Raw genomic sequence first — 27,187 nt, forward strand, 5'->3', positions numbered from 1 at the left:
TATTTTCAGTCTGAGTCCTTAGTTATATGTGTATATGTGTGTGTGTGTGTAACAATTTCTCCTAGTCTGTGCATTGCTTATTCACTTTCTTAATGATGCTTTTTGTTAAATAGACATTCTTAATTTTAATAAAGTCTGATCTACCAATATTTTTCTAATGTAGATACTGCTTTTGTGTCCCATTAAGAAATTAACTACTCTGAGGTCCTGGAGATACTCTTGTGTTTTCTTCTGGAAGGTTTATAGTTTTGCCCATCGTATTTATGTTTGTGATCCATCTTAGACTGACTGTACTTGGTGTGAGGAAGAGGTTAAGATTCTCTTTTTCTATAAGGATGTACAGTTGTTTTCCAACACCATTATTAAAAAGACCTACCTTTTTCCATGGAGTGGCAGTGATGTTTTTGTCATAAATCATGTGACTGTGTGTGTGTTGGTTTATTTCTGGACTGTTCTGTTAGTCCCTTTGTTTATCCTTGTGTCAGTAATGTACTGTTCTTATTACTGTAGCTTTATAAAAATCTTTTTGTCTTGTAGTATAACTTTTCTGACTTTGTTCTTCAAGATTATCTTGGCTATTCTTTTCATTTTTATGTAAATTTGGAAAACTATCAGTTTCCACATACAAAATTATCCTGCTGAGGTTTTAATTTATTTATCAAATTAGATTTAGCATTGCATTGAATTGGAGAGAATTGACCACAAAATGTCTTTCATTTTATTTAATGTTTCTTTTACTTTCCCTTATCAGTGTTTTTTAGATGCTATTTTAAAGAAAGATTTATTTGACTGTGTTGTCCTGTTGCGATACACAGATCTTTGTGGCTTCATGCAGGGTCTTTCATTATGGCACATGGACTCTCTGGTTGCAGCTTGTGGGCTCTTTGGTTGTAGCATGCAGACTCCAGTGTGTGGGCTCAGTAGTTGTCAGACAGACTTAGTTGCTCTGGGGCATGTGGGATCTTAGTTTCCTGACCAGGGGTCGAACCTCTGTCCCCTGCATTGCCAGGCAGGTTCTTAACCACTGGACCCACCAGGGAAGTCCCTGTTTTTTAGTTTTTAATATAGAGGTTTTTGTATATCTTTTATTAGGTTTATGTCCCAGTGTTTGTGATTTCTCAAATAAGGTAAATGGTTTTTTTTAATTTAATTTTTAACTTTTTCCCTGATACATAGCAATAGTTGATTGCTGTAAATTGACTTTGAACCTAGAAATCTAATTACATTCACTTATTTCTAGTAGTTTGTAGATTATTTAGAGTTTTCTATATACACAGTCATGTTGTCTGTTAATATAGACAATGTGAATTATGGTTTTCTGAACTGTACACTTTTTGATTCTCTTTCATGTCTTATTGCACTGGCTAGGACCTCAGGTACAGTGTTGAATAATGGACATCCTCCTCTTAATTTCAGAATGAAATCATGTGACAGTCTTTGAGTGTATGTGATGTATGTATCATTTATTTTATGAAGGAGATTCCTATTCCTAGTTTCTGAGAGATTATATCATAAACAGGTATTGTATTTTATCAAATGTTTATCCTGCATATTGAAATAATCATAAAATCATTGAGTTTTAAATGAAACAGTGTATGATAAGTGAATGATACCATGTTTAATTCAAAATAACCACTCAATTTTTAGCTATTATTTTCTGAGAACTTTTTCTTATATAAGACATAAGAGGCTAATATTGCTTCCCAGGATGCAAGGATTTACTTAAAAGTTTTTGTGACTAGTTTTTATATTCTGAAATGGGTTGATCACTTGTAATAATAGTGCAGTGGAATATTGGGATGTTTGTTTGATAATTTGAAACATGGATTCTGTTAACTTTATTTCCTTGCTCATATTGTTTCTTTGTGAGGTGGCTGTTAGTTATGACATTAATTTTGTTTGCTTGACAGGCCTAATCTTTTTGCTTCTTTATATGTTTTAAAAGTAAATTATGTTTTAGATATTTCATCACTAACATTTAGTGTTAGGACAGAAATATTCTAATACTGGAAACCAAGTACTTATTTTTTCTAATTTTGTTATGGTGCATGTAGTTGACATTGAGGTCTTGTGGCACAGACTGAGGTTTTGGAATCTGGCAGAACTAGATTTATAGCCTGGCACCACCAATTATTATTACTAGAATTGCTAGTACAAGCTATATTCTTTTCTGAGCCTTGTTTATCTCTCAAAAAATACATTAGTTTTCACTTTCTAGAATTTTATATAAATTTTATATAATTATAGTAACTTTTTTGTGTGTGGGAAGTCTTTCAGCATAATTATTTTGAGATTCATGTATGCTGTGGAGAATCTTTTGAAGCAGGAGTTCTTAAGTAGTGGATTAGAACCAAACTAATAGCTCTCAAAGTCAGCATCAGATAGATATCCTAGATTCTCTTTGGTTTGCCACTTTTATGACATTGGGCAAGACACTGTCTCCACACTGTTTCACTACATGTTAAAATGCCCAGTTCACTTCTCAGTGATGAGATCATGTACATGAGAAAGCTTTGGGTATATTCAGATGTGGTACATGTAAGAATTATAGTCCTGGGTTTCCCTGGTGGCTAAGAATCCACCTTGCAATGCAAGGGACACCAGATTGGTGCCTGGCTCGGTTAGGATCCCACATGCCGCGTGGCAACAAAGCCCATGTGGCCACTAGTACTGAGCCCTGGCTCTAGAGCTGCAAGCTGCAAGTACTGAAACCCATGGGCCTAGGGCCTGTGCTCTGCAACAAGAGAGGCCGCTGCAATGAGAAGCCAGGGGACCACAGCTAAGAGTAACCACCGCTCACTGTAACACAGCAACGAAGACCCAGCACAGCCAGAAATAAAAAAGTCTTAAAAAAGGAAGAAGTATAGTCTTCATGCTACTTGCCACTTGTATTCCTCCTGATAATGTTTTTCACTTACATTTTGTCTGAGTTCCCAGGTGGGAAGGATAATCAGTACCTTCTTTCAGTTGCTTCCTTTCCTTCAGGAGGAGGCAAAAGGACAATGAAAAGTAGTTTCTTTTCATGGAAATAATGAGGGAGTTTGCTCTTGAGTATATTGCTTCATTGGAGATTCATATAACTTTTGAATTAGACTGAGGAGTTTTGATATAGGGAAAGTAAAGTAAAAAGCTTATGATACAACCTAAGTATTTTGTCTATAATTACAAATGTTTATTGAGTTTGTGCTCAAATCTGTTCTTCACAGCAATGGATCACATAAAACTGGGGTAATTGCTCAAGGTAACAGATCTGAGATTTAAATACAGGCATGTTGCTTCTAGAGCCCAAGCTCTTAACCACTCTGTCATGCTGCCTTACCAATTATTACTCACCCCCAGGTATCAGTGACCTTAAAAGTGATATATGTTCATTATAGAGACAACAAAACAAAAACTCACAGTTCCATAATCCAGAGGTAATCACTGTTAAAGTACTTCCTTGCCCTTTTTTCCTGTATCCAGCCATTTCCCTGTTATATTGTACATTCAGATTCTTTGAATTTTCATGCTGTTATAAATGATGCTACTGTGATATTTCTAGAAGTGGAATTATTGGGTCAGAGGGCATGATCATAAATGCTTGCTATGTATTGGTGGCCAGATTGTTGTTCGGGAAGATTTATATTCTCTCCAACAGTGTTTGAAAGTGCCCCTGTAGGGTTGTTTCAAAAATGAGGATGATAAGAAGGGAAGAAGTTACTTTCAGAAGAAAAAAAGTTACTTTTTTCTGTTTGTTGCTGTGTTTTGAATGCTATACCTTTACCTTTCTTCTGCTTTATTTCTGAAAGAAATCTGTGAAAATTGTCTCTGTGGCAGAGGTTCTCAACTGGGAACTGTGTTTGGCCTCCCAGGGGTATTTGGCAAGGTTTGGAAACACTGGATTGTCATGAGGTGGAGTGGTAACACAGGCGGTAGAGGTACTATTGCAATAGGCAGGAGCAGTGATATGCTGCTAAACATCCTACAGTGCGTAGAAGAGGCTCCGCAACAGAGAATTATCCAGTCTAAAATGTCAGTAGTATGAGACTGAGAAAAAACTTGCTTTATAGTATGCTCCTGAAATCTAGAAGAAATCTATTTATTGACAAGACACTTACTTCTGCTGTGTCTTATCCTATTATCTAAGAATAAAAGAGCCCATGGCTTTCTGGTTTTAACAACAAAGCAGGCAAGATTTGTTTGGTTAGTCTCTGACTTGTTAAGTTCTTCATATTTCAAATATAAAATCGAATGGAATCAGTTCTTAGAGAACTTTCCTCAACCCCTTTGAGCAGTTTTGAAATGTTTCTGTCACTTTCTTAATGATTCTACAGTTATTTCTTCCTTTAGAGTTGCCTTCGCTGCTGTTTTATTTGGGGTTGCCATTAAAATATAGAATGTCTCTTATTCCCAAAGTAAAAAACAACCAACTTCTTGTGGGAACTGATGATTTCAATGTGTTTGGAACCTAAACTCAGTGCAACTCCTCCAACATAAAACATAGTTATTTAGGGGCTTTTACTTGGTGTTCAGTTCATTTGTGTTTATTTTCATACATATATCAATTTTCTTCTTTCACTAGTTACAATAAAAACCTTGTTGCAAGTAATAATGACATTCATAAAAATATTTAGGACTTCATTTCTTTATCGTTGTTATTCAATCACTCAGTCATGTCTGACTCTTTGCAACCCCATAAACTGCAGCATGCCAGGCTTCCCTTCCCTGTCCTTGAGTTTGCTCAAGCTCATGTCCATTGAGTCAATGATGCCATCCAATCATCTCATTGTCTATCACCCTCTTCTCCTCCTGCTGTCAGTCTTTCCCAGCATCAGGGTCTTTTCCAGTGAGTCAGCTCTTCACATTAGGTGACCAAATTATTGGAGCATCAGCATCAGTCCTTCCAAAGAATATTCAGGGTTGATTTCCTTTAAGATATCATCACTGACTCGATGGACCTGAGTCTGAGTGAACTCTGAAAGTTGGTGATGGACAGGGAGGCCTGGCGTGCTGCGATTCATGGGGTTGCAAAGAGTCGGACACGACTGAGCGACTGAACTGAACTGAACTGAACTGAAGATATCATTAGTAGAGAGGAAAATGTTCAGTGCGTCCAGTTCTTCTCAAGAGGAAACGTGATGATATCTGTTGGGGAGGGGAGCACTGAAAGTCATGTTTATTCTTATTAACTTGTTACTTTTTTGTGTAGGTTCCAAAAAACTTGAGAATTTCTTTGAATTCTTTTAAATACATATCTTGTGACTGCTAGAGCTGAAACAGTTGTTGTCTTTGTTCTATTTTTATAGTTCTGCTTTCTCTAAAAAAAGCTATTCATGAGCTTTGTCCTTTTGTGCTCTGCAGGAACCAGCACCTATGACAGAAGATCTGCTCGAAGAGCAGTCGGAGGTTCTAGCTAAATTGGGTACATCGGCAGAAGGGGCTCACCTCCGAGCGCGCATGCAAAGTGCATGTCTGCTCTCGGATATGGAGTCTTTTAAGGTGGGTCACACTGTCAGAGCTCGGGAGTCTGTTTTGAGCTATTCTGGGATGAAGCTGTGACAGTCACTCTATAAAGTGGTGTGAAGGCCTGAATGTCTTTTTTTCATTAAATGTTTTGATTTCATTAGTAGTTACAACACCCTGCCTCCATCCCCTAAAGGTCACAGTCAAGCTTGCTTCTTGAATTTAAAAAAGAAAAGAACAATCTTTGAATAATAGTTGAAAGTTGAGAACTGAATCATTTCTTTATGTGTATTGGGCTGTCTTCTTCCTTTGTGTCAGTCGATTTAATACAAGGCTTTTAGGAACCCCTTCGAATTTAACATAGGCTGGTTCATTCAACAAACCTTTGATTGCCTACTTTGTGACTGGCACTGTGATTAGGTAATTAAGTATAATGTTTATCCTCAATTATATTCTGTTGAGGTTGTGGGAAGGGATATGTAAATAATCATTAAGTGATGAGTTCTCTTAGGAAATCAAGGTCAAAAAGGTGACTGACTCTGCTGAGTGGGAATCATGGAAAGTTTCTCAGAAAAGTCACCTTTTAGGGTGCGAAGGCATTTGCTACATGGAGAAGAATATCTTAGGCTTAGATATAGGCCTGTATCTAGGACACAGAGGAATCAGAGAGTGGTGACACTTAAACCCAGGGATAAAGAGTTGTTGAATTACTTACTCGTGAAAGCAGAGGTACTTCCACGTACATTAAAAAGAAAACAGTGGGTAGTTCAGTGAGCCATAGGGCTTCCCTTTCCTGCTCCTGATTTTCTGAACTGTCTCATGCCCAGACTTTCCTCCTTAACCTACTGGTACCTGCAGTGGGCTCCATCTCTTCATTCCACAGCCTTTCTTAGTGCTGCTTTTGTGCTATGTAGGCCAGCCGAAGTTTGGTATTTGAATGTAAACACTCCATGAAAACCTATGCCACTTGCATCTTGCCTGCTAACAAAGTTAAGTGACAGTAAAAGGGAGCTTTTTTAGAGATTAGAAAGATACAGAAAATCTTTGCATTTTGCTGTGAGACAAGGAAGAGATGGGTTGTTTTAAAAGAGATGGTTGGTACAGTGGATAAAGAGAAGCCAGTTGGCTGTCAGGGCCTGTATTAAGTCAAAAAGGTAGAGAAGGCAATTGGCTTAGGGTTGTGCACAGTAGGAAGTACTGGCTCCATCGCAGCTGTTTTTTAACCCAACCGTTATCTGCCTTCATAATCATCTGTGCCTGTCCTACTAAAGTGTCCTGTTGAAGCATGTGCAGGAGGACATTCCCAATTGGAACTGTAAATGCTTTTTCCCATAGAAACATATTTGCCTCTCATGGTAAGGTGCTGTATAATTCCTTTAACACTGTGCTTCAATAAAACTGTGGTTCATTAGACTCTTTTGGACTAGCCTGGGTAATGTACAAGTCTTTTACAGTGTTTTAACCAGAAAATAGATTGTATGTCAAATAACCAACTAACACATCTGCCTGCCCCTACGTGGGAGTCATAACATATTTAAGGAAACACGTAGTCACTCTAAAAGAGGTATGGTTCCCTTTCCCTTTTTGTATAGGGATGTACTGGGGCCATGGGACGTTCCCAGAGCTTTGGATGAATGCTGATATGTACCTGAGGTGCTTACACGGCACAATCCAGAAGGACAGGGCCTATTCTAGAGCATGCCCTTGGAGTAGATACCTGTAAGAGTGGAAAGAAGATAAGCGCTGAAGTGAATGTTGAGCCTCTCTTGCTGGCGCTGTGTACTGTCTGGTATAAGGACAGCCAGACGGAAGAATTCTAGTGTGAAATGCCTTCCTTTAATACATTCTGTAGTACAAGGGTTCAGTATTGATTTCTTTTTTTAGGTTCACTCTCTTCACTCAAGGCCTGTGTCTCTATTTTCCTGAGATGTATTCATGTGGGTGTGGTGCTGCCTGGTTAATATCCAATCTTATACATGAATTCTGAATCATGCAGTAATCTTGACCCATTACATTTCACAGCCATTTTCTGTTGCCATGATGCCATAGCTCTTAGAAGCTGATGTGGTTGACTGTCGGTTAAGAACCCTTCTCTGATTCCTCAACCCTTTGAGGGCTTCCTGAATTGGTGGGCATGAGTATATTGATAGCCAGTAAGCTCAATAAGGAGAAACTGGCATTTTTGTTCTTCAAATTTAAGACTAACCATTCCTATCATGTTGGTTTTCATTTTTGTCTGAGGTTATTTTTTTTTTTAATTTTTTTTTTATTTTTTAAATTTTAAAATCTTTAATTCTTACATGTGTTCCCAAACATGAACCCCCCTCCCACCTCCCTCCCCACAACATCTCTCTGGGTCATCCCCATGCACCAGCCCCAAGCATGCTGCACCCTACGTCAGACATGGACTGGCGATTCAGTTCTTACATGACAGTATACATGTTAGAATTCCCATTCTTCCAAATCATCCCACCCTCTCCCTCTCCCTCTGAGTCCAAAGTCCGTTATACACATCTGTGTCTTTTTTTCCTGTCTTGCCTACAGGATCGTCATTGCCATCTTCCTAAATTCCATATATATGTGTTAGTATACTGTATTGGTGTTTTTCTTTCTGGCTTACTTCACTCTGTATAATTGGCTCCAGTTTCATCCATCTCATCAGAACTGACTCAAATGAATTCTTTTTAACGGCTGAGTAATACTCCATTGTGTATATGTACCACAGCTTTCTTATCCATTCATCTGCTGATGGACATCTAGGTTGTTTCCATGTCCTGGCTATTATAAACAGTGCTGCGATGAACATTGGGGTACATGTGTCTCTTTCAATTCTGGTTTCCTCAGTGTGTATGCCCAGCAATGGGATTGCTGGGTCATAAGGTAGTTCTATTTGCAATTTTTTAAGGAATCTCCAGACTGTTCTCCATAGTGGCTGTACTAGTTTGCATTCCCACCAACAGTGTAGGAGGGTTCCCTTTTCTCCACACCCTCTCCAGCATTTATTGCTTGCAGATTTTTGGATCGCAGCCATTCTGACTGGTGTGAAAACAGGCCAATATCACTGATGAACATAGATGCAAAAATCCTCAACAAAATTCTAGCAATCAGAATCCAACAACACATTAAAAAGATCATACACCATGACCAAGTGGGCTTTATCCCAGGGATGCAAGTATTCTTCAATATCCGCAAATCAATCAATGTAATTCACCACATTAACAAACTGAAAAATAAAAACCATATGATTATCTCAATAGATGCAGAGAAGGCCTTTGACAAAATTCAACACCCATTTATGATAAAAACTCTCCAGAAAGCAGGAATAGAAGGAACATACCTCAACATAATAAAAGCTATATATGACAAACCCACAGCAAACATTATCCTCAATGGTGAAAAATTGAAAGCATTTCCCCTAAAGTCAGGAACAAGACAAGGGTGTCCACTTTCACCGCTACTATTCAACATAGTTCTGAAAGTTTTGGCCACAGCAATCAGAGCAGAAAAAGAAATAAAAGGAATCCAAATTGGAAAAGAAGAAGTAAAACTCTCACTGTCTGCAGATGACATGATTCTCTACATGGAAAACCCTAAAGACTCCACCAGAAAATTACTAGAGCTAATCAATGAATATAGTAAAGTTGCAGGATATAAAATCAACACACAGAAATCCCTTGCATTCCTATACACGAATAATGAGAAAGTAGAAAAAGAAATTAAGGAAACAATTCCATTCACCATTGCAACGAAAAGAATAAAATACTTAGGAATATATCTACCTAAAGAAACTAAAGACCTATATATAGAAAACTATAAAACACTGATGAAAGAAATCAAAGAGGACACTAATAGATGGAGAAATATACCATGTTCATGAGGTTATTTTAAAAAGAAAGAAAATGACTTTCTGCTTAGCACTTTTTAGTAATGCCTATGTAGCTGTTTCAGGCAATTAAATATAGTATTCATAGCAGGATGAATATGTTGTGGTAGAGAATTATAACCAGAAAGGAACGTATTTAATGTGTGTACCCTTGGAGTACTAAAGGAATGACATTTATGCCCGTCCTTAGTACTCTACTAATACATTACTGGGCTTCCCTTGAGGCTCAGTGGTAAAGAATCTGCCTGCAATGCAGGAGACATGGGTTCAGTCCCTGCATGGGGAAGATACCCTGGAGAAGGAAATGGTAACGCACTCCAGTATTCTTGCTTGGGAAATCCCATGGATAGAGGAGCCTAATGGGCTACACAGTGCATGGGATCACAAAGAGTCGAACATGACTAAACGACAACAGTACATTACTGGGCACTTGTAAAAAGACCTCCATGTCTTATTACTCACATTGTGAAACCTCTCTCTTTTTTTCAGGCTTGGATGTAGAGTTACTTAAAAAATTTTGGGCATGCATCATTGTTAATTCTATAGAGTTATCCGCTAAATAAAGCTTTAATTAGTTTGGTTTCAGAAGCCTGAAAAACAGTAACTTGAATTCCAATTCCTTAAGAGCACAAAAGCAGTTTATGTGATGGTAATTTGTTATATAAGGCACAAGAATTTGATGGCTGAATAGAACATTTTCGAGGTTAGCTGATGTTTATTGCAGTACCAGTATTGACTTATTGAGGGACAAAAAGGAAAACTTTTCCATCATTGAGTTGTTATTCTGATCATGTTATGTATTATTTAATTTACTTGACTTGAGCTTATTGATGCTTTTCTAAGTATTGAGTAGTTATTACACTATAATTTTAAACTAACTTATATAACTTACAGTCTGAGATTTATTTTCAGTTTACATCAGATTTTTATTTCCAAATTCATCAAATGAAAATGTTTTCTTTTTCTATAAAATGGAGGCAGGAAAAACAAAATGCTTTGGTGCTTTAATATCTGATGTGATTTAATGGTGATATCCAAACTCAAGTCACATACTAGATTTTGTGAAGATTAATCTTTTTATGAAAATGAAAGTACGATTTTGAAAACAGGTTAATCAGTAACTGTTGATTTTTGATTCTGCTGAATTTTTTGTCTACTTTAGGCAGCTAATCCAGGTTGTTTTCTGGAAGATTTTGTGAGGTGGTACTCACCTCGGGATTACATTGAAGAGGAAGTGGTTGATGAAAAGGGCAACATGGTTCTGAAAGGAGAATTGAGTGCCCGAATGAAGATTCCAAGCAATATGTGGGTAGAGGCCTGGGAAACAGCTAAGCCAATTCCTGCTAGAAGGCAGAGGAGACTCTTTGATGACACACGGGAAGCAGAAAAGGTAACTGAGGTTTGGGTATCTAATGTGACTGCTAATTATTATTCTAATATTTTAAAAACTATGACAAGATACAAGAGCTTTGAACATACTTGAGAAACAAAGCTTTGAAATGTTATGAGCCTTTTATATATTTAATATTCACATTTAAGGTTTTAGAACTGGTTACAAATAGGCCAAAGAATAAGACCTGTGTATTTTACATAAAATGCTCATTCTTGGACCATCAGCATATGTCAAAAGCCTTAAAAATGATCATGTCCTCTGACCTAGCAATTCTACTACCAAAAAAAATGTATTAAGGAAGTAATGAGAAAAATATATAAAGATCAACATGTAACAGTGATGTTCAAGAAGTTTTTTAGTGAAAAAATAGATACAACCAAAGTTTGGAAAAATAGAACGTTAATAAATTATGGTATAATCATTTAGTAGACTACTTTGGGTCTAGATAGTAGGGATAGAGAGTCTTAAGAAGAGGTGAGAAGGGATAAAGAAGACTTAGATGTAGCACAGTCACCCCAGAAAGACTGTTCCTAACACTAAGTGCCAAAACACTCAACATAGGTAGGGCTGGACTGTTAACAGCACTGGGTATAGGGAAGTAAGCAGAACTGAAGTGGGCATTCAGGTAGGGCTGGACAGTTAACAGCACTGGCTACAGGGAAGTAAGGACGGCTGGAAGTGGGCAATCAGAGACTCTCCTCTGCCTTAGGAAGGACCAGGTAAGTAGGCAGAAATGACATACCCCTTAGAGATAAAGCAATGATGGGAAAGAAGGGAATAAGGGGAAAATTAAAGATTCTCTAGAAAAAGAAGTATATAGAGCCTCCTTCATCTCCCACCATCCACTGAAGAAACTGTGCAGAAGAGGGTACTTTCAGACTATGGCATGACCAGGAGAAGTAAAGAGCAAACCTTATGTGTATAAAAGCACTGTAAACAAGTGTGAACTGGATCATTTCAGCTAATGAGAATATTTCCCAGAAAACTGACCACAAAGCAGAAGAAAACTGTAACATATTCAGTTCAGTTCAGTCGCTCAGTCGTGTCCGACTCTTTGCGACCCCGTGAATCGCAGCACGCCAGGCCTCCCTGTTTATCACCAACTCCCGGAGTTCACTCAGACTCACGTCCATCCAGTCGGTGATGCCATCCAGCCATCTCATCCTCTGTCGTCCCCTTCTCCTCCTGCCCCCAATCCCTCCCAGCATCAAAGTATTTTCCAATGAGTCAATTCTTCGCATGAGGTGGCCTAAGTACTGGAGTTTCAGCTTTAGCATCATTCCTTCCAAAGAAATCCCAGGACTGATCTCCTTCAGAATGGACTGGTTGGATCTCCTTGCAGTCCAAGGGACTCTCAAGAGTCTTCTCCAACATCACAGTTCAAAAGCATCAATTCTTCGGCGCTCAGCCTTCTTCACAGTCCAACTCTCACATCCATACATGACCACTGGAAAAACCATAGCCTTGACTGGACAGGCCTTAGTCAGCAAAGTAATGTCTCTGCTTTTGAATATGCTAGCTAGGTCGGTCATAACTTTTCTTCCAAGGAGTAAGCGTCTTTTAATTTCGTGGCTGCAGTCACCATCTGCAGTGATTTTGGAGCCCCCCAAAATAAAGTCTGACGCTGTTTCCACTGTTTCCCCATCTATTTCCCATGAAGTGATGGGACTAGATGCCATGATCTTCGTTTTCTGAATGCTGAGCTTTAAGCCAACTTTCTCACTTTCATCAAGAGGCTTTTTAGTTCCTCTTCACTTTCTGCCATAAGGGTGGTGTCATCTGCATATCTGAGGTTATTGATATTTCTCCTGGCAATCTTGATTCCAGCTTGTGTTTCTTCCAGTCCAGCGTTTCTCATGATGTACTCTGCATAGAAGTTAAATAAGCAGGGTGACAATATACAGCCTTGATATACTCCTTTTCCTATTTGGAACCAGTCTGTTGTTCCATGTCCAGTTCTAACTGTTGCTTCCTGACCTGCATACAGATTTCTCAAGAGGCAGGTCAAGTGGTCTGGTATTCCCATCTCTTTCAGAATTTTCCCCAGTTTATTTTGATCCACACAGTCAAAGGCTTTGGCATAGTCAAGAAAGCAGAAATAGATGTTTTTCTGGAACTCTCTTGCTTTTTCGATGATCCAGCGGATGTTGGCAATTTGATCTCTGCTTCCTCTGCCTTTTCTAAAACCAGCTTGAACATCAGGAAGTTCACGGTTCATGTATTGCTGAAGCCTGGCTTGGAGAATTTTGAGCATTACTTTACTAGCATGTGAGATGAGTGCAATTGTGTGGTAGTTTGAGCATTCTTTGGCATTCCCTTTCTTTGGGATTGGAATGAAAACTGACCTTTTCCAGTCCTGTGGCCACTGCTGAGTTTTCCAAATTTGCTGGCATATTGAGTGCAGCACTTTCATAGCATCATCTTTCAGGATTTGAAATAGCTCAGCTGGAATTCCATCACCTCCACTAGCTTTGTTTGTAGTGATGCTTTCCAAGGCGCACTTGACTTCACATTCCAGGATGTCTGGCTCTAGGTGAGTGATCACACCATCATGATTATCTGGGTCATGAATATCTTTTTTGAACAGTTCTGTGTATTCTTTCCACCTCTTCTTAATATCTTCTGCTTCTGTTAGGTCCCTACCATTTCTGTCCTTTATTGAGCCCATCTTTGCATGAAATGTTCCCTTGATATCGCTAATTTTCTTGAAGAGATCTCTGGTCTTTCCCATTCTGTTGTTTTCCTCTATTTCTTTGCATTGATCGCTGAAGAAGGCTTTCTCATCTCTTGTTGCTCTTCTTTGGAACTCTGCATTCAGATGCTTATATCTTTCCTTTTCTCCTTTGCTTATCGCTTCTCTTCTTTTCACAGCTATTTGTAAGGCCTCCCCAGACAGCCATTTTGCTTTTTTGCATTTCTTTTCCATGGGAATGGTCATGATCTCTGTCTCCTGTACAATGTCACAAACCTCATTCCATAGTTCATCAGGCACTCTATCTCTCAGATCTAGGCCCTTAAATCTATTTTTCACTTCCACTGTATAATCATAAGGGATTTGATTTAGGTCATACCTGAATGGTCTAGCGGTTTTCCCTACTTTCTTCAATTTAAGTCTGAATTTGGTAATAAGAAGTTCATGATCTGAGCCACAGTCAGCTCCTGGTCTTGTTTTTGTTGACTGTATAGAGCTTCTCCATCTTTGGCTGCAAAGAATATAATCAATCTGATTTCAGTTTTGACCGTCTGATGATGTCCATGTGTAGAGTCTTCTCTTGTGTTGTTGGAAGAGGGTGTTTGCTATGACCAGTGCAATTTCTTGGCAAAACTCTTATTATTTGCCCTGCTTCATTCCGCATTCCAAGGCCAAATTTTCCTGTTACTCCAGGTGTTTCTTGACTTCCTACTTTTGCTTTCCAGTCCCCTATAATGAAAAGAACATCTTTTTGGGGTGTTAGTTCTTAAAGATCTTGTAGGTCTTCATAGAACTGTTCAAGTTCAGTTTCTTCAGCGTTACTGGTTGGGGCATAGACTTGGATTACCGTGATATTGAATGGTTTGCCTTGGAGACGAACAGAGATCATTCTGTTGTTTTTGAGATTGCATCCAAGTACTGCATTTCGCACTCTTTTGTTGACCATGATGGCTACTCCATTTCTTCTGAGGGATTCTTGCTCACAGTAGTAGATATAATGGTCATCTGAGTTAAATTCACCCATTCCAGTCCATTTTAGTTCGCTGATTCCTAGAATGTTGACATTCACTCTTGCCATCTCTTGTTTGACCACTTCCAATTTGCCTTAATTCATGGTCCTGACACTCCAGGTTCCTATGCAATATTGCTTTTTTCAGCATCAGACCTTGCTTCTATCACCAGTCACGTCCACAGCTGGGTATTGTTTTTGTTTTGGCTCCATCCCTTCATTCTTTCTGGAGTTATTTCTCCACTGATCTCCAGTAGCATATTGGGCACCTACTGACCTGGGGAGTTCCTCTTTCAGTATCCTATCATCTTGCCTTTTCATACTGTTCATGGGGTTCTCAAGGCAAGAATACTGAAGTGGTTTGCCATTCCCTTCTCCAGTGGACCACATTCTGTCAGACCTCTCCACCATGACCCGCCCATCTTGGGTTGCCCCGTGAGCATGGCTTAGTTTCATTGAGTTAGACAAGGCTGTGGTCCTAGTGTGATTAGATTGGCTAGTTTTCTGTAAGTATGGTTTCAGTGTGTCTGCCCTCTGATGCCCTCTTGCAACACCTACCATCTTACTTGGGTTTCTCTTACCTTGGGCATGGGGTATCTCTTCATGGCTGCTCCAGCAAAGTGTAGCTGCTGCTCCTTACCTTTGATGAGGGGTATTTCCTCACCGCCACCCTTCCTGGCCTTCAATGTGGGATGGCTCCTCTAGGCCCTCTCGCACCTGCGCTGAATCAGGTATTCTCATATAAGCATGGCAGGGTGTGAAAAATCATGTTTAATCAGAAATACTAAATACAAGAGCCACATGAATCCAAAAACCCCACAAAGAAATGAAAGTACTGCTAATTTAACTTAGGATAGAAGTAGAAGGAAAAAAAAACCGTATCAAAAATAAAGACTACATAGTACCCACAGAAGAATAGGTTCATATTTATATTTAATAAAAGGCATTGAGGAAGAGTATTAAAATAACCAAGAGAAAGAAAATGAGATAAAGGAGTAAAAGGGATTAGAGAGAAAGTAGTAGAACTGAAAGATAAGAAATGTGGAAATAACACTCATTTTTATCAGAGTTCTTGAAGCAGAAAAATCAGAACACCTGAACAGAACTAAACACTTAAAATTGTAATCTAAAAAAACTTTCTGAAAATGAAATAAAATCTGAATTTACATATTAAAAATGCTCATTGGGTGCAGGGGAAAATTGACTAGGTTTAGTGAACTCCAAATTTTATCACTGTAGTACTACTAGACCTTAAATATTTAAAAAAAAATTCTCTGACCTTGCAGCAAAACATGAAAATAATTTACAGGGGCAAGAGAGTTGGACAGTTGTCAGATTTTTCAGTAGCACAGCAATGTTGGGCAGAGTTTTCAAGAAATATAAGCAGAAAATACAAATTAAATATTTTACATTCCACCAAGATGTCCAAGTAATCAAGGCTATAAAAAAATGTTTTCTCCATGTTTTTGTACCTATAACTGTATACATAGGCCCTTCCTGAGAAATCCGCTACAGCTGCCCTGTCCAGTAGAACTTTCTGCAGTGTTCAGAATGGTCATAGGTTCGCTGTGCAAATTGTAGCCCATGGCTACACATGGCTTCAATGAGCTCTTGAAATGAGACTAGTAGCATAGGAACTGAATTTTTAAATGGCTCTCTGTAGCAGGTGGCTGCCTTATTGAACAGCATAGTAGAGAAGAATAAATTTAACCAAGAGGATGACTAGGGAAACTGGCAAAGGGCTAACGGTGAGCATTTCATTTCTTTAATTTTAGAGGTAAAACTAAAACTAGATGGGGTCATGGGTAGAAGAAGAATATGTAAAAATTGTATGTTAGGACAAAATAGAATGCATCTAAAAAAGTTGGGATCGAAAAAGAGGAAGAGGAAAGTAGAATGCAATCATTGACTGTTACATAGATAATAGGTAGTAATCAAAGGATACTATTTAGAATTATCAGACCATAATTTTATAAAGGAAAGATATAAAGATACAAAGTTCATAAAATAAAAATATAAAGGAATTAAGGGCAGCAGAAAAGGTAATATCACAAGAATGAAAATATGAACCTTCCTAAGTACAATGGAAAAATTATTCACAAGCAAAGAACACACACCAGATAGAGTAACACACATTATAAAGATCATACTGCATACAGAGTAATTGCAATGTAAGATAGTCTTATAAAACCCATATCTGTGCTGTAAACAAGGTATTCTATGACTCAAAAAGACTACAAAATAAACAATGGACAGAGATTTACCAGAAAACATTAAGAACACAGGGGTTATCATCCGGATGCCAAATAAAACAGAATCAAAGCAGAAAAGCATTACAAGAGATACATAAGGATGCTTTACAGTCTAAAAGTGATATTTCACAATGAGAATATATAGTTGTCAATGTTTATGCACTGGCTAATGTAATCATTTGTATAAAAGAGAAATCATGGGAGATGCAAGGAGAAATAGATAAAAACACACTAATAGCAGAGGACTTTTAACACACTCCCAGTGTACAAGACAGTCAAGTAGACAAAACTAAACAAGATAATCAATAAGGCTGATCTTTTAGATACATTGCAAATACTATACCTTGAAAATAAAAACAGTACTTCCTTTTCAAATGCACATGGAACATTCACGAAAACAGATAGTATGGTAGGGCGCAAAGAAAACACCAGTGGGTTTCATAATGGAAATAACACCAATACTCTGATTGCTGCAAAAAAATTAAGGATAATGGGTTAGATTAAAAGTATTTGATCAGTGTTAATTACATTCTTAATTTTAGGAAATACAGATATTTGGAGATAGGGATATCCTGTATGGAACTTGATCTCAAATTATTTAGAAAAACAATGTTTATATGTATATATTGTATGGACCTACAGAGGAGGAGAGTTGCATGTGATTAAAAAAAAGAGATGAGGTAAAAGGAAATGAGTGCAGACAAAGGATGTACAAATATTTTGTATTCTTGGAAATTTGTTTTTCTGGAAGTTAAGGAAAACAACATTTGTAATAGTGTTAACAAGGATTTCAATAGTGGGAACTCTTACTACTCTATATAAGAATGAAAAATCTGTTCAAATAGTAAAATAATTTGGAATATGATTTCAGTATTTGAACAATAATAATTTGGCATTGTTTGTTTTTAGATAGATACCCTGAAGAAATTCCTCTACATGTATGCCACAAACTTATGAAATAATGTGAGAGAGACATTATTTTAATAGCAAAAAATGGAGGGGTGCATTTTAATATAGCAAGTTATATATAGCATGTATTAATATCTATGCATCTCAGAAACAATGCTGAATGAAAACCAGGTCACTGAGTGGCATAACTAGAAAGAGTCCATTTATACGAAGATTAAAACCAAGCAAAACTAAACAACACATTGTTTAGGGCTGTGTACATATGTGAGACAGCTATGAAGAAAAAGGAGTGATTAGTAGTTACTTGAGGGGTGGAGTGCATGAGCAAGGGAGTCTTGATCAAGGCGAGCACAAGGACTTGGAAAGTCCTGGTGTCTTCTGTTTCTTAAGCTGATTGGTGTGTAAACAAGTGTTTGTGTTTTCTGTATATAAAATACTCTGCTATGTGTATTTTTTTAATTTAAATTTATTTATTTTAATTGGAGGCTAATTACTTTGCAATATTGTATTGGTTTTGCCATACATCAACATGAATCCACCATGGGTGTACACGTGTTGCCCATCCTGAACCCCCCTCCCGCCTCCCTGCACCATCCCTCTGGGTCATCCCAGTGCACCAGCCCCAAGTATCCTGTATTCTGCATTGAACCTGGATTGGCAATTCGTTTCATGTATGATATTATACATGTTTCAGTGCGATTCTCCCAAATCATCCCACCCTCTCCCTCTCTGTCCACAGAGTCCTAAAGACTGTTCTATACATCTGTGTCTCTTTTGCTGTCTTGCATACAGGGTTATCGTTACCACCTGCTATGTATATTTTAAAAACATTTTTTTAATTTTAGAAATATTTCAAAACATGAAGCCCTTCTAGGCAAATAATTCTTTCAACATTTTATTTATTTATTTATGTCTGTGCTCAGTCTTCTTGATTCAGTGGGCTTTCTCTAGTTGTGGAGTGCGAGGGCTACTCTCCAGTTGTGTGCGGGCTTCTCTTTGTGATTCCTTCTCTTTTTGCGGAGCACAGGCTCTAGGCATGCAGGCTTCAGTAGTTGTGGAGCATGGGCTTAGTTGCTCTGTGTCATGTGAGATCTTCCTGGACCAGAGATAGAACCTGTTTGCCCTGCAATGGCAGATGGATTCCTAACCACTGAACCACCAGGGAGGTCCCAAGACAAATAATTCTAAATCATAAATCATTAAATGACCAAAGCAAATTTTGAAATTGTGTGTATTATAAGCTTTTGTTAAGAAATTGCATACACATGTGTATCTTTGTGTTTAAATAGGCATAGAAATAAGCCTGAGGAGATAAACACAAAACTGTGTTGTTCCTTAGGATGTAGGATTTCTAGAGAACTTCTGTGTTATACTTCTTTGATTGTTTACTTTGAGATCTGTGAGCATTTTTCAGCCACAATGATACTATACTTTTTTTGTCTTTACTGCTGTTGAATAAAGAGCTTAAAGGTAGGAATCAGAAAAATAATAACATTTTGAAGAAAACAGTAAAACAAAACAAAAAGTTTAGAGGAACATTGCTAGCAATGTTTAGAAATCCTAAGTGAGGAAAGCAGGTTACAAAACAGTCTTTTACATACCTGATGTTAGTTCACTTAGGTGACACTAGTGGTTAAAAAATAAATAAATAAATAAACCCTGCTGATGCAGGAGACATAAGAGACACAGGTTCGATCCCTGGGTTGGGAAGATCCCCTGGAGGAGGGCATGGAAACCCTCTCCAGTATTCTTGCCTGGAGAATCCCATGGACAGAGGAGCCTGCTGGGGTACAGTCCATAGGGTCACATAGAGTCAGACATGACTGAAACGACTTAGTACACATGCAAATATATGATGTATATATTCAAAGTCTTGAAAAATCCTGCAGTGAAAATGCTCCACCATTAACAGTTATCTCAAGGTGGTATAATTTGCGGTTGGTTTTAGTGTTCTCTGTATCAAGAAAAAAACATTATGAGAGTATCCACCGTTATTAAGGACTGAAGTTCTTAGCTCTTTCCAGTAACATTATTCTTACCTTTGGGAGTAGCAGCTGCTTACCTGAAGGAGTAGGATAGGTACTAAGAGAAGAGAGCTCTTCTCTACTCTTGTTACAGGTGTGAATTCAGGGGAGAGAGATCTTCTGTAAGTGGCTGCTTTCTTCTTTGGCAGCTGTCTTGGTCATTTATCTAACTTTGTGTCTCCTTCAGGTACTGCACTATCTGGCAGTCCAGAAGCCGGCAGACCTTGCTCGGCACCTGTTACCTTGTGTAATCCATGCAGCTGTACTCAAGGTAAAGGAAGAAGGTAAATGTCTTATTTGATTAGTCATTAGTTCATTTCCAAAATGAAGGTAGACTTTGCCTAACTTTTCTAATGATGGCTTTAATCTTTTTAAAAACAGAAAGTCTAGAAAACATTTCTTCAGTGAAGAAGATTATAAAGCAGATAATATCCCATTCCAGTAAAGTTTTGCACTTCCCCAATCCAGAAGACAAGAAATTGGAAGTAAGTCTGATCTTGTCAAATGTTCTTCCCAGTTGGCAGTAATTTTTTTAAACATGCTTTGCTTTCTTTTGCCTTTTTCCAATGTATGCTTCTCCCCTTTTGCACTATTAGGAAATCATCCATCAAATTACTAATGTAGAAGCTATAATTGCCAGAGCCCGCTCACTGAAAGCCAAGTTTGGAACTGAGAAATGTGAACAAGAAGAGGAAAAGGAAGATCTTGAAAGGTAATAGCTATCTGACTAACTCATCTTTGTCTCCCGTAGGAAAAGCCACTCTTTAGAAAATTTTCATAGAGTGTTGAGATTCCTTTGTAGTGCTCCCATATTATTTGTAACAAGCGTTAGTTAGAGACAGAGAAATATTTGTTTATTATAGGATTGACCTCTCTTGTATTTGGGAGTACTTGTCACTTGTTTCTGTTCTTCCCACTTTAAGAATGAAGTCTTCCAAGTCTTCTAGGAATGTCCTTGTTTGCTCTTGGAGCAGTTGCCTCTGGAGGAACTGGCTGTTCATACTCACTGTTGTTACTGGAAACTTTGCTTCCCACTCTCACTGTTCTTAACTATAGGCAGACGTGTCCTGAAACTATTTCTGCTCAACATTCCTACTTAACAGTTCTAAACAAGAGTTGTGATAGCAAATGTGCATATCTCTGTCCCTTGTGAATATGTTTTGAAAGAGCGGGCAGATGGTCTCTCCAGGATGAGGCAAATGACTGGGTCAGTCTTTTCCTCCTTGTGAGATTTGGACCATTTCAAAGGGGTGCTGTCAGCACACACCCCTGTCCATTTTTGCCCGAGATACTTGAAAGGATGATGTTGTTTTAATAGATGAGAAAATGTTTCCAGATTAGCTACTTCAATGGGTTGAATTTGTTATAACTAAAATTTTCATCAGCCTTTCCAAGAGAAATAGCGTTATTGATGTTAAATAATTAATAATATGACAAGGCATTTGCTACAGCCTTTAACAAGTTCTTGTTTGAATATTATGTCTTTTGTTGAGTGAAGTTTTCTCCCAGCCTTCTTTGCTCTTGAATATTCCTTCCTTTTAAATGAGGAGAATACACTCTAATCAAAGGAAGTTTCTAAAATAGCAGTTCGAGTTAGCGAGCAGGTGGTGTGAGCTTGGTGGCTCTGTGTCCTCGACTGTCTTAGTTCCACCATACGTTGTCTGTGGTATACTTGAACGATGAATGCTTCCAGCACATAATGGCACAGTTTACAGCTGAGACTGTGCCCAGCAAAACATATTTTAAGTGCATGTGTGCCCACGCATGCACACACACACACCTCTTAAAAGAACAAAAATGAAACACAAGGGTCATTGCTTTGCTGTCTAAATTAAATGTGGTTTTTGTTGTTAAAACATTTAAAAAAATCTTCCTTAGTATAACATTGTCTAAGCTTGTAGTCTAAAAGAAATAGACTATTTAATCTTAGACTTTGACAGAGATGGGCTTTTTGAAAAAATTTATAAAGAGTTAAAAGGCATGCAGGTTGTCATTTGAGTTGATTTTAATTCCAAATGTTGATCTATCCTGTTAAATTTTCACTCCAGCCTTGATATGATTTTCACCAATATGATTTTGAGGGTTTGTCCCCAAAATTAATCAGGGAGGACTGACCCAGTGTGAACTGAGCAGCTCCTTTTCCATCCTTTCATTCCCTCTTTCTCCCAGGTTTGTGAGTTGCCTTCTGGAGCAACCTGAGGTGTTAGTCGTCGGTGCAGGCAGAGGACACGCTGGCAGGATCATTCACAAGCTGTTTGTGAATGCTCAGAGGGTATGTGAGATTCCTTCTTGACCGTGTCATGCTCTCTCCAGGCCTCTGCTCAGTAAGGTACTGTTTTGATTCCCACAGATGAAGCTGCTAAAAGCACTGGATTCGAACATTGAAGAAATGACTCTTTCAACAGTGACTTCTTTGTCTTTGAAATCCATCTGCTCTTTTACACATTTAAATAAAATGATAAGTTTATTTCTGAAATTTGTACCTAAATTTCAGAAGTTAGAATGGTCTGAAATTCCTTGTTAAAGAATCTGATAAGAGACTTGGTTAGCAATGACCAGTGCAGTGGTGTGGAAAAAATGTTTACCGCTGTCAAATTAGAATAGAGTTTAATTTTACCAGTTTTAAACTCCATGTACTGCAAGTGGATTCACAACTTAGCTTGTGAAATTGCAAATTGTAACTATTTTTATAACGGTGAAAAGATCTAACTTCAAAGTTTTCCTCGAAAAGATTTTTAGGACAGTGGAAACAGGCTTCAGCATAGAAAAAAAAGCCCAATTTGAAAACTTTTCTGTCATTACCTTTATTGATGAAAGGAAATGTTTAAAAATTATATAGTACCTTCTGACATTCTAAACTATTAAGATTTGAATTTTTTACGAGGTTGATATTATACTCTATGTTGACTCTGTATAAATGTTTACTGGTTGTTTACTGATTCAGAGGTACTGGCTTTTTGCACATGAGTCTCACATTAGGACTTCTTAAAGATTCTGATAAAAGTATTTTGAAGCATAGTAAATACAGGGTGCCCCTTATGCAGTACTGTGATGACGCTTAGAATGGCCCAGTTTTGGAAGTTTAATTTTCACAGTCAAATAAGGAAAAGGATTTTCATGGGTTTATCCATGAAAAAGAAACTTCATAACCTCCTTTGAGTCAGTTTGGAGTGTATCTAGTTACTATATTCAAAATCATAACCAGATATGTTCATCTGAACTTTTAGCAAGAACTGAAACCTGAGATTATTTATGGGATGGCAAACTAAATTTAAGGATTTCAAGTTAAAAACCAAGTATTTTATTTCCTTATAAAGTTCTAGAAAACAATAGATACTTAATTCAACTTATTATGTTTCTGACTCTGGTATGAAACAAGAATCAGGTTTGTTTTCACATCCTGTAATATCTTTGCCAGTTTACTAGCCAGAACCTTACAAACGTATTTCCTTGTTAACACTAATAGGAATTTTCCTCATACTGCAGAGATTCTTTTCTTAATGTTTAAAACTTGTTTGTTAAGAAGATGTAAAAATCTAAAGAGATTTTTAATGCTAAGAGTAGAACACTCTCATTGTTGTAAATAGTTAAGCAAAATTACCTTCCCCAATGTGGAGATAATCTTTTCCCCCAAGATTGTAAGCAAGTTCTTACTGTTGTAAAAATTTGGATAATACAGAGAATTAAAAAGAAAAATTAATGACCCTAAAAAAATTAATCACATTAATCTCACTACCCACTGATGATCACTGTCAACATTTAACATCTGGTAGATTCAAATATATGTAAATTTTACAATATAGGATTCTATTATTTGTTCTTATTTTCCACCTAATGTGATTATCTTTCTCATGGGTAAATATAGGACTATATCATCTTTTCACTGGGCTCATTGTAATCTCCTTTAATGGATACTGAAATTGTACATTTATCCCATGTTGTGTAATTTTCAAATATTTCAAGCTTTCAAACCTTGTAGTGAATGTTTTTACAGATTCAGCAGTCTGTAATCCATATAACAAGCACCTGGTTGGTCTGTTTTTAAACTTAGCTCTTAAATATCTGGGTAATTAATAGAAACCATTCAGGTTTACTCATGTAATTTTTCATAATTAACTGATACTTTATATCAATTCTATTAAATCAAGATTTTTAACATTTTTAAAGTTAAAAAATTTTACTGAAAATTTTTATACCATAATTTTACATATTTCAAACTTTTCCTTAATATTAAATTTTAATAAACTTTCATCATGATTGCATTTATCATTGTTACATACATATTTAAATAGAATACTGCAAACAAATCACTGATTGGATTTTGCTTTGGTCGTGCTAAATTAAGTCAGACATCTAGTCTTAAATTCATTGGGTTATCTATTTTTCAAGCCATGAGTACTTTTTTTTAGTATTTTTAATCTTTAGTGAAAGAGCTAGGTTTTTGCTGAACATTTCCTCATTAAGTGACATTCTGTACATTGCCTGTTGAGCCATCAGATGCATGAGTAGTAGAATTTGTCTGCTCAGCTGGATGGCTGGGTGTGTTGTATGTGGTGTTTTTTGTCTTGATATTCTTTTTGATAGGATCATGTTCCTTAATGTAATGCATGCTGTCTCTGAAATAATCTTGAAATCTCTTGTCTAGCTCTTTTTAAACCATCTTGCTTGTTTCCCTTTCATCACTGTTTCTTTTCTCACCCTTCTTCAAGCTGACTGAGTCTTCTGATGAGGTAACAAAATAGCCTTTGTCCCTTGCAGTTTCTTGTTCTTCCCATTTCTCTAACTTCATAAGGTCATTAAGACTAACCAACCTCCTGTTTAACAGTCTGGGTTTGGCCTACCTTTCTTGCTGGTGTTTAACATTACATTTCATATTTCCATTGCCAAAACAACTTTTTTCCCAAAATTAATGGTATCGTGAAAGAAATACAGTGATCAGAGTTAAAATAAAAGCTCTAGTTGAATATATATTTTATGCAGTTTTAATGAAAAGCCAGATGCCTTTACTGTTGAGAACTTCTCTTTCGTGGCTGCTGCTACATTTCATGGGTCTCTGTCACTTCTGCATCACATTAATCATCCAGCAAACAAATCAGTGTTCCCAGGTTTAATTTGACAAGTGAAAAGAATTGAAAGAATCGATAAATATCATCTTTCCAGACTCTGGAGAGCAGCAGCTCCTTACTGGACTGAGGACAGCAGACTTGGACTTTGGTCGTTGCTAGAAGATTTCTATAGAAACCAGAACAGCTCCATTTTCCCTCTTCATCAGATGTCTGAATATGGCCCTCACTTTCCACAGCAGAGTGCTTGGCTGTCATTATCCTCTGTCTCTGTCACCAATTTATTTGTAATTTCTGGCTGCTCACGTAGTGTTTCAAGCTTCTTGCATTTTCTGTGTTGTGATTTTTGAGCAATCATAACATAATCAATTGCATTACTGAGTAATGTAGAACATTTTTTCGTATTTATCATGCTTATTCATCTGTCCTTCAAAATGATCTAAGTTTCGCGTTCAACTCGCTCTTGAATTTAGCATGTGATTCTCTTCAAGGCTGCAACCATGACTCCAGCGGAGGAGGAACTGAAGAGGATGGGCCCCCCAGAAGAGAAGAGGCAGAACTTGGCGGCAGACTTCCCTCCCGCCGCGGGCCGGGAACTCATTTTGCGTACAGCCGTGCCCCGCCCTGCTCCCTACTCCCGGGCTCTGCCTCAGCGCATGTACAGTGTTCTCACCAAAGAGGATTTCAGACTTGCAGGTGCCTTTTCATCAGATACCTCCTTCTTCTAGCTCTTCTTGAGTCCCTTCACTTGTGGCTTCGGAGACAGTGCTGACCCCTTCTGTGGGAAGGAAGCTGTATCAGTCAGAACCTGAGAGGCTGTCAAGAGGACCTATCCTGTTCAGTGATCAAGTCATACCAGCATCTGAGAGACTTTCTGATGGGCTCCATAGGATCTTGGTGGGGGCAGAGGAATGGGCTTCAGCTCTTGAAAGATTTCTGCTTCAAAGAGATTGCCCTTGTTGAGGAGGGTGGGGGGGCAGGGAGGAGACTAAAAAAACAGCAGCAGTTCTCTGTACTCACTCCCTCAAGATTGCATTCATATCTTCTCTGTGACTATCCCATAGGCTGTTGCCCTGCATTCATAGTCTGTATGACCACTTATGTTTATTAGTATCAAGTTTGCAAAGTGGAGTAGAGTATCTGTTAACTCAGATTTCCAGATATTTTGGTGGTAGCTTCTACTCCCAGAATCTGTGTTTTTAGAATCCTAAATGACATTCTGTTTATTCAGTCACTTGGTGGCAATCTTTATTGCACTAATTAACTTTTGATGAGCATTTTGAATATTCTAGGAGAAAGCCTGAAATTTCACCTAGTCTGTGTTTTTTCATGTAACTGTGACTTAAATGTATTCCTTCTGATTAAAAATATATATATATTAAATATCACTGCAAATTAGTTTTATATATCTCTTGTAAGGTTTGTTTCTCTGACTTGTTTTGCCTTCAGTGGACTTCCGTGGTGGCTCAGTGGTAAAGAATCTGCTTGCCAAGGCAAGACACGCGGGTTCAGTCCCTGAGTCAGGAAGGTCCCCTGGAGAAGGAAATGGCAACCTACTCAAATATTCTTGCTTGGTGGGGCTGCAGTCCTTGTGGTTGCAAAAGAGTTGGACACAACTTAGCGACTAAACAATGACAGCAAGCCCTGTAAGATGCCACCAATGCAGGTGGTGGTTCTCTTTCTTGCTGTACAGCATGCAGTCCTTTTTTTGTAGTTACTGGATGGATACTGTATTTAATGAAGTAGAAATGAGCACATGCTAAAAATATAGCCTCTGTATATAGAGATTATCGTGCAGTTAGTATAATTTGGCATATGTGCTAATATAATGAATAGAAGATAACTTCAGTGAATTATTTTGCTTTTGTATTTTACTTGAAGATAATTGATGGGGGATGTGTGGCAACCAGTGTAAAGGATAACAGCAACATATTTCTAGTTACGTGATGATCAAGATTTATCAAGTCTGTGTTGCTAAAATGGCCTCTGTTCAGTAATCTTAAATCTATTTTTAGGCCTAAAATTCCCACCTTACTCCAAAGTTAAAAATGATTATACTGAAGCATAGATCTTGGCTATGTAACTTAAAAGAATTAATACAACTCTGTAAGCCTTGTTACATTATTTTTGTAAAAACAAATGTAAATGTGTATACATATATATATATAAGCATATATATATATATATATATATATGTATGTATGAGATGTGGGAGGCCCTGAGTGATTACCTTCACAGCACTTTACTCTGAGATGCTGGACTTTGCTTCTGGGTAAACCGCATACTACAGGCCCAAAGACTGAGCGCAGTACCAAGTATTAATGGAAAGCTTGTCTTTCAAGGACAGAGTTTGTCTGCTTTATAATGAGAAAGTTAACAACAAAGAAAACATTTTTCAAAGTGGTTGAACTTCAAAAAGGCTTCATGAATCTAATAAAAGGGAAGGTGTTGTTCTCTGGCTAATTTTCTCTTCTTTTCACCCCTCCATTGGCCATTTTGTTCTAACTTAGTTTTATGCTA

The 27,187-nt window shown here is 37.7% G+C and overlaps 1 protein-coding gene across 2 annotated transcripts in view; it reads left to right on the forward strand.

Annotated features, from left to right (window-relative positions):
• The window catches only part of RAB3GAP1 (RAB3 GTPase activating protein catalytic subunit 1), a 125,197-nt gene extending 99,124 nt beyond the window's left edge, over positions 1-26,073 (forward strand). The window contains exons 18-25 of one of the 2 annotated variants that reach the window (XM_005676194.3): positions 5,341-5,478; positions 10,488-10,715; positions 19,792-19,888; positions 19,986-20,089; positions 20,201-20,316; positions 21,774-21,876; positions 24,314-24,334; positions 25,159-26,073. In XM_005676194.3, coding sequence (XP_005676251.1) covers positions 5,341-5,478; positions 10,488-10,715; positions 19,792-19,888; positions 19,986-20,089; positions 20,201-20,316; positions 21,774-21,876; positions 24,314-24,334; positions 25,159-25,395 — 1,044 coding nt within the window. In that variant the 3' untranslated portion in view covers positions 25,396-26,073. The remainder of the gene's footprint in view (positions 1-5,340; positions 5,479-10,487; positions 10,716-19,791; positions 19,889-19,985; positions 20,090-20,200; positions 20,317-21,773; positions 21,877-24,313; positions 24,335-25,158) is intronic. The other variant, XM_005676193.3, reaches the window with a different exon arrangement.

Source organism: Capra hircus, chromosome 2, assembly GCF_001704415.2.
Source record: "Capra hircus breed San Clemente chromosome 2, ASM170441v1, whole genome shotgun sequence".
Classification (NCBI taxonomy): domain Eukaryota; kingdom Metazoa; phylum Chordata; class Mammalia; order Artiodactyla; family Bovidae; genus Capra; species Capra hircus.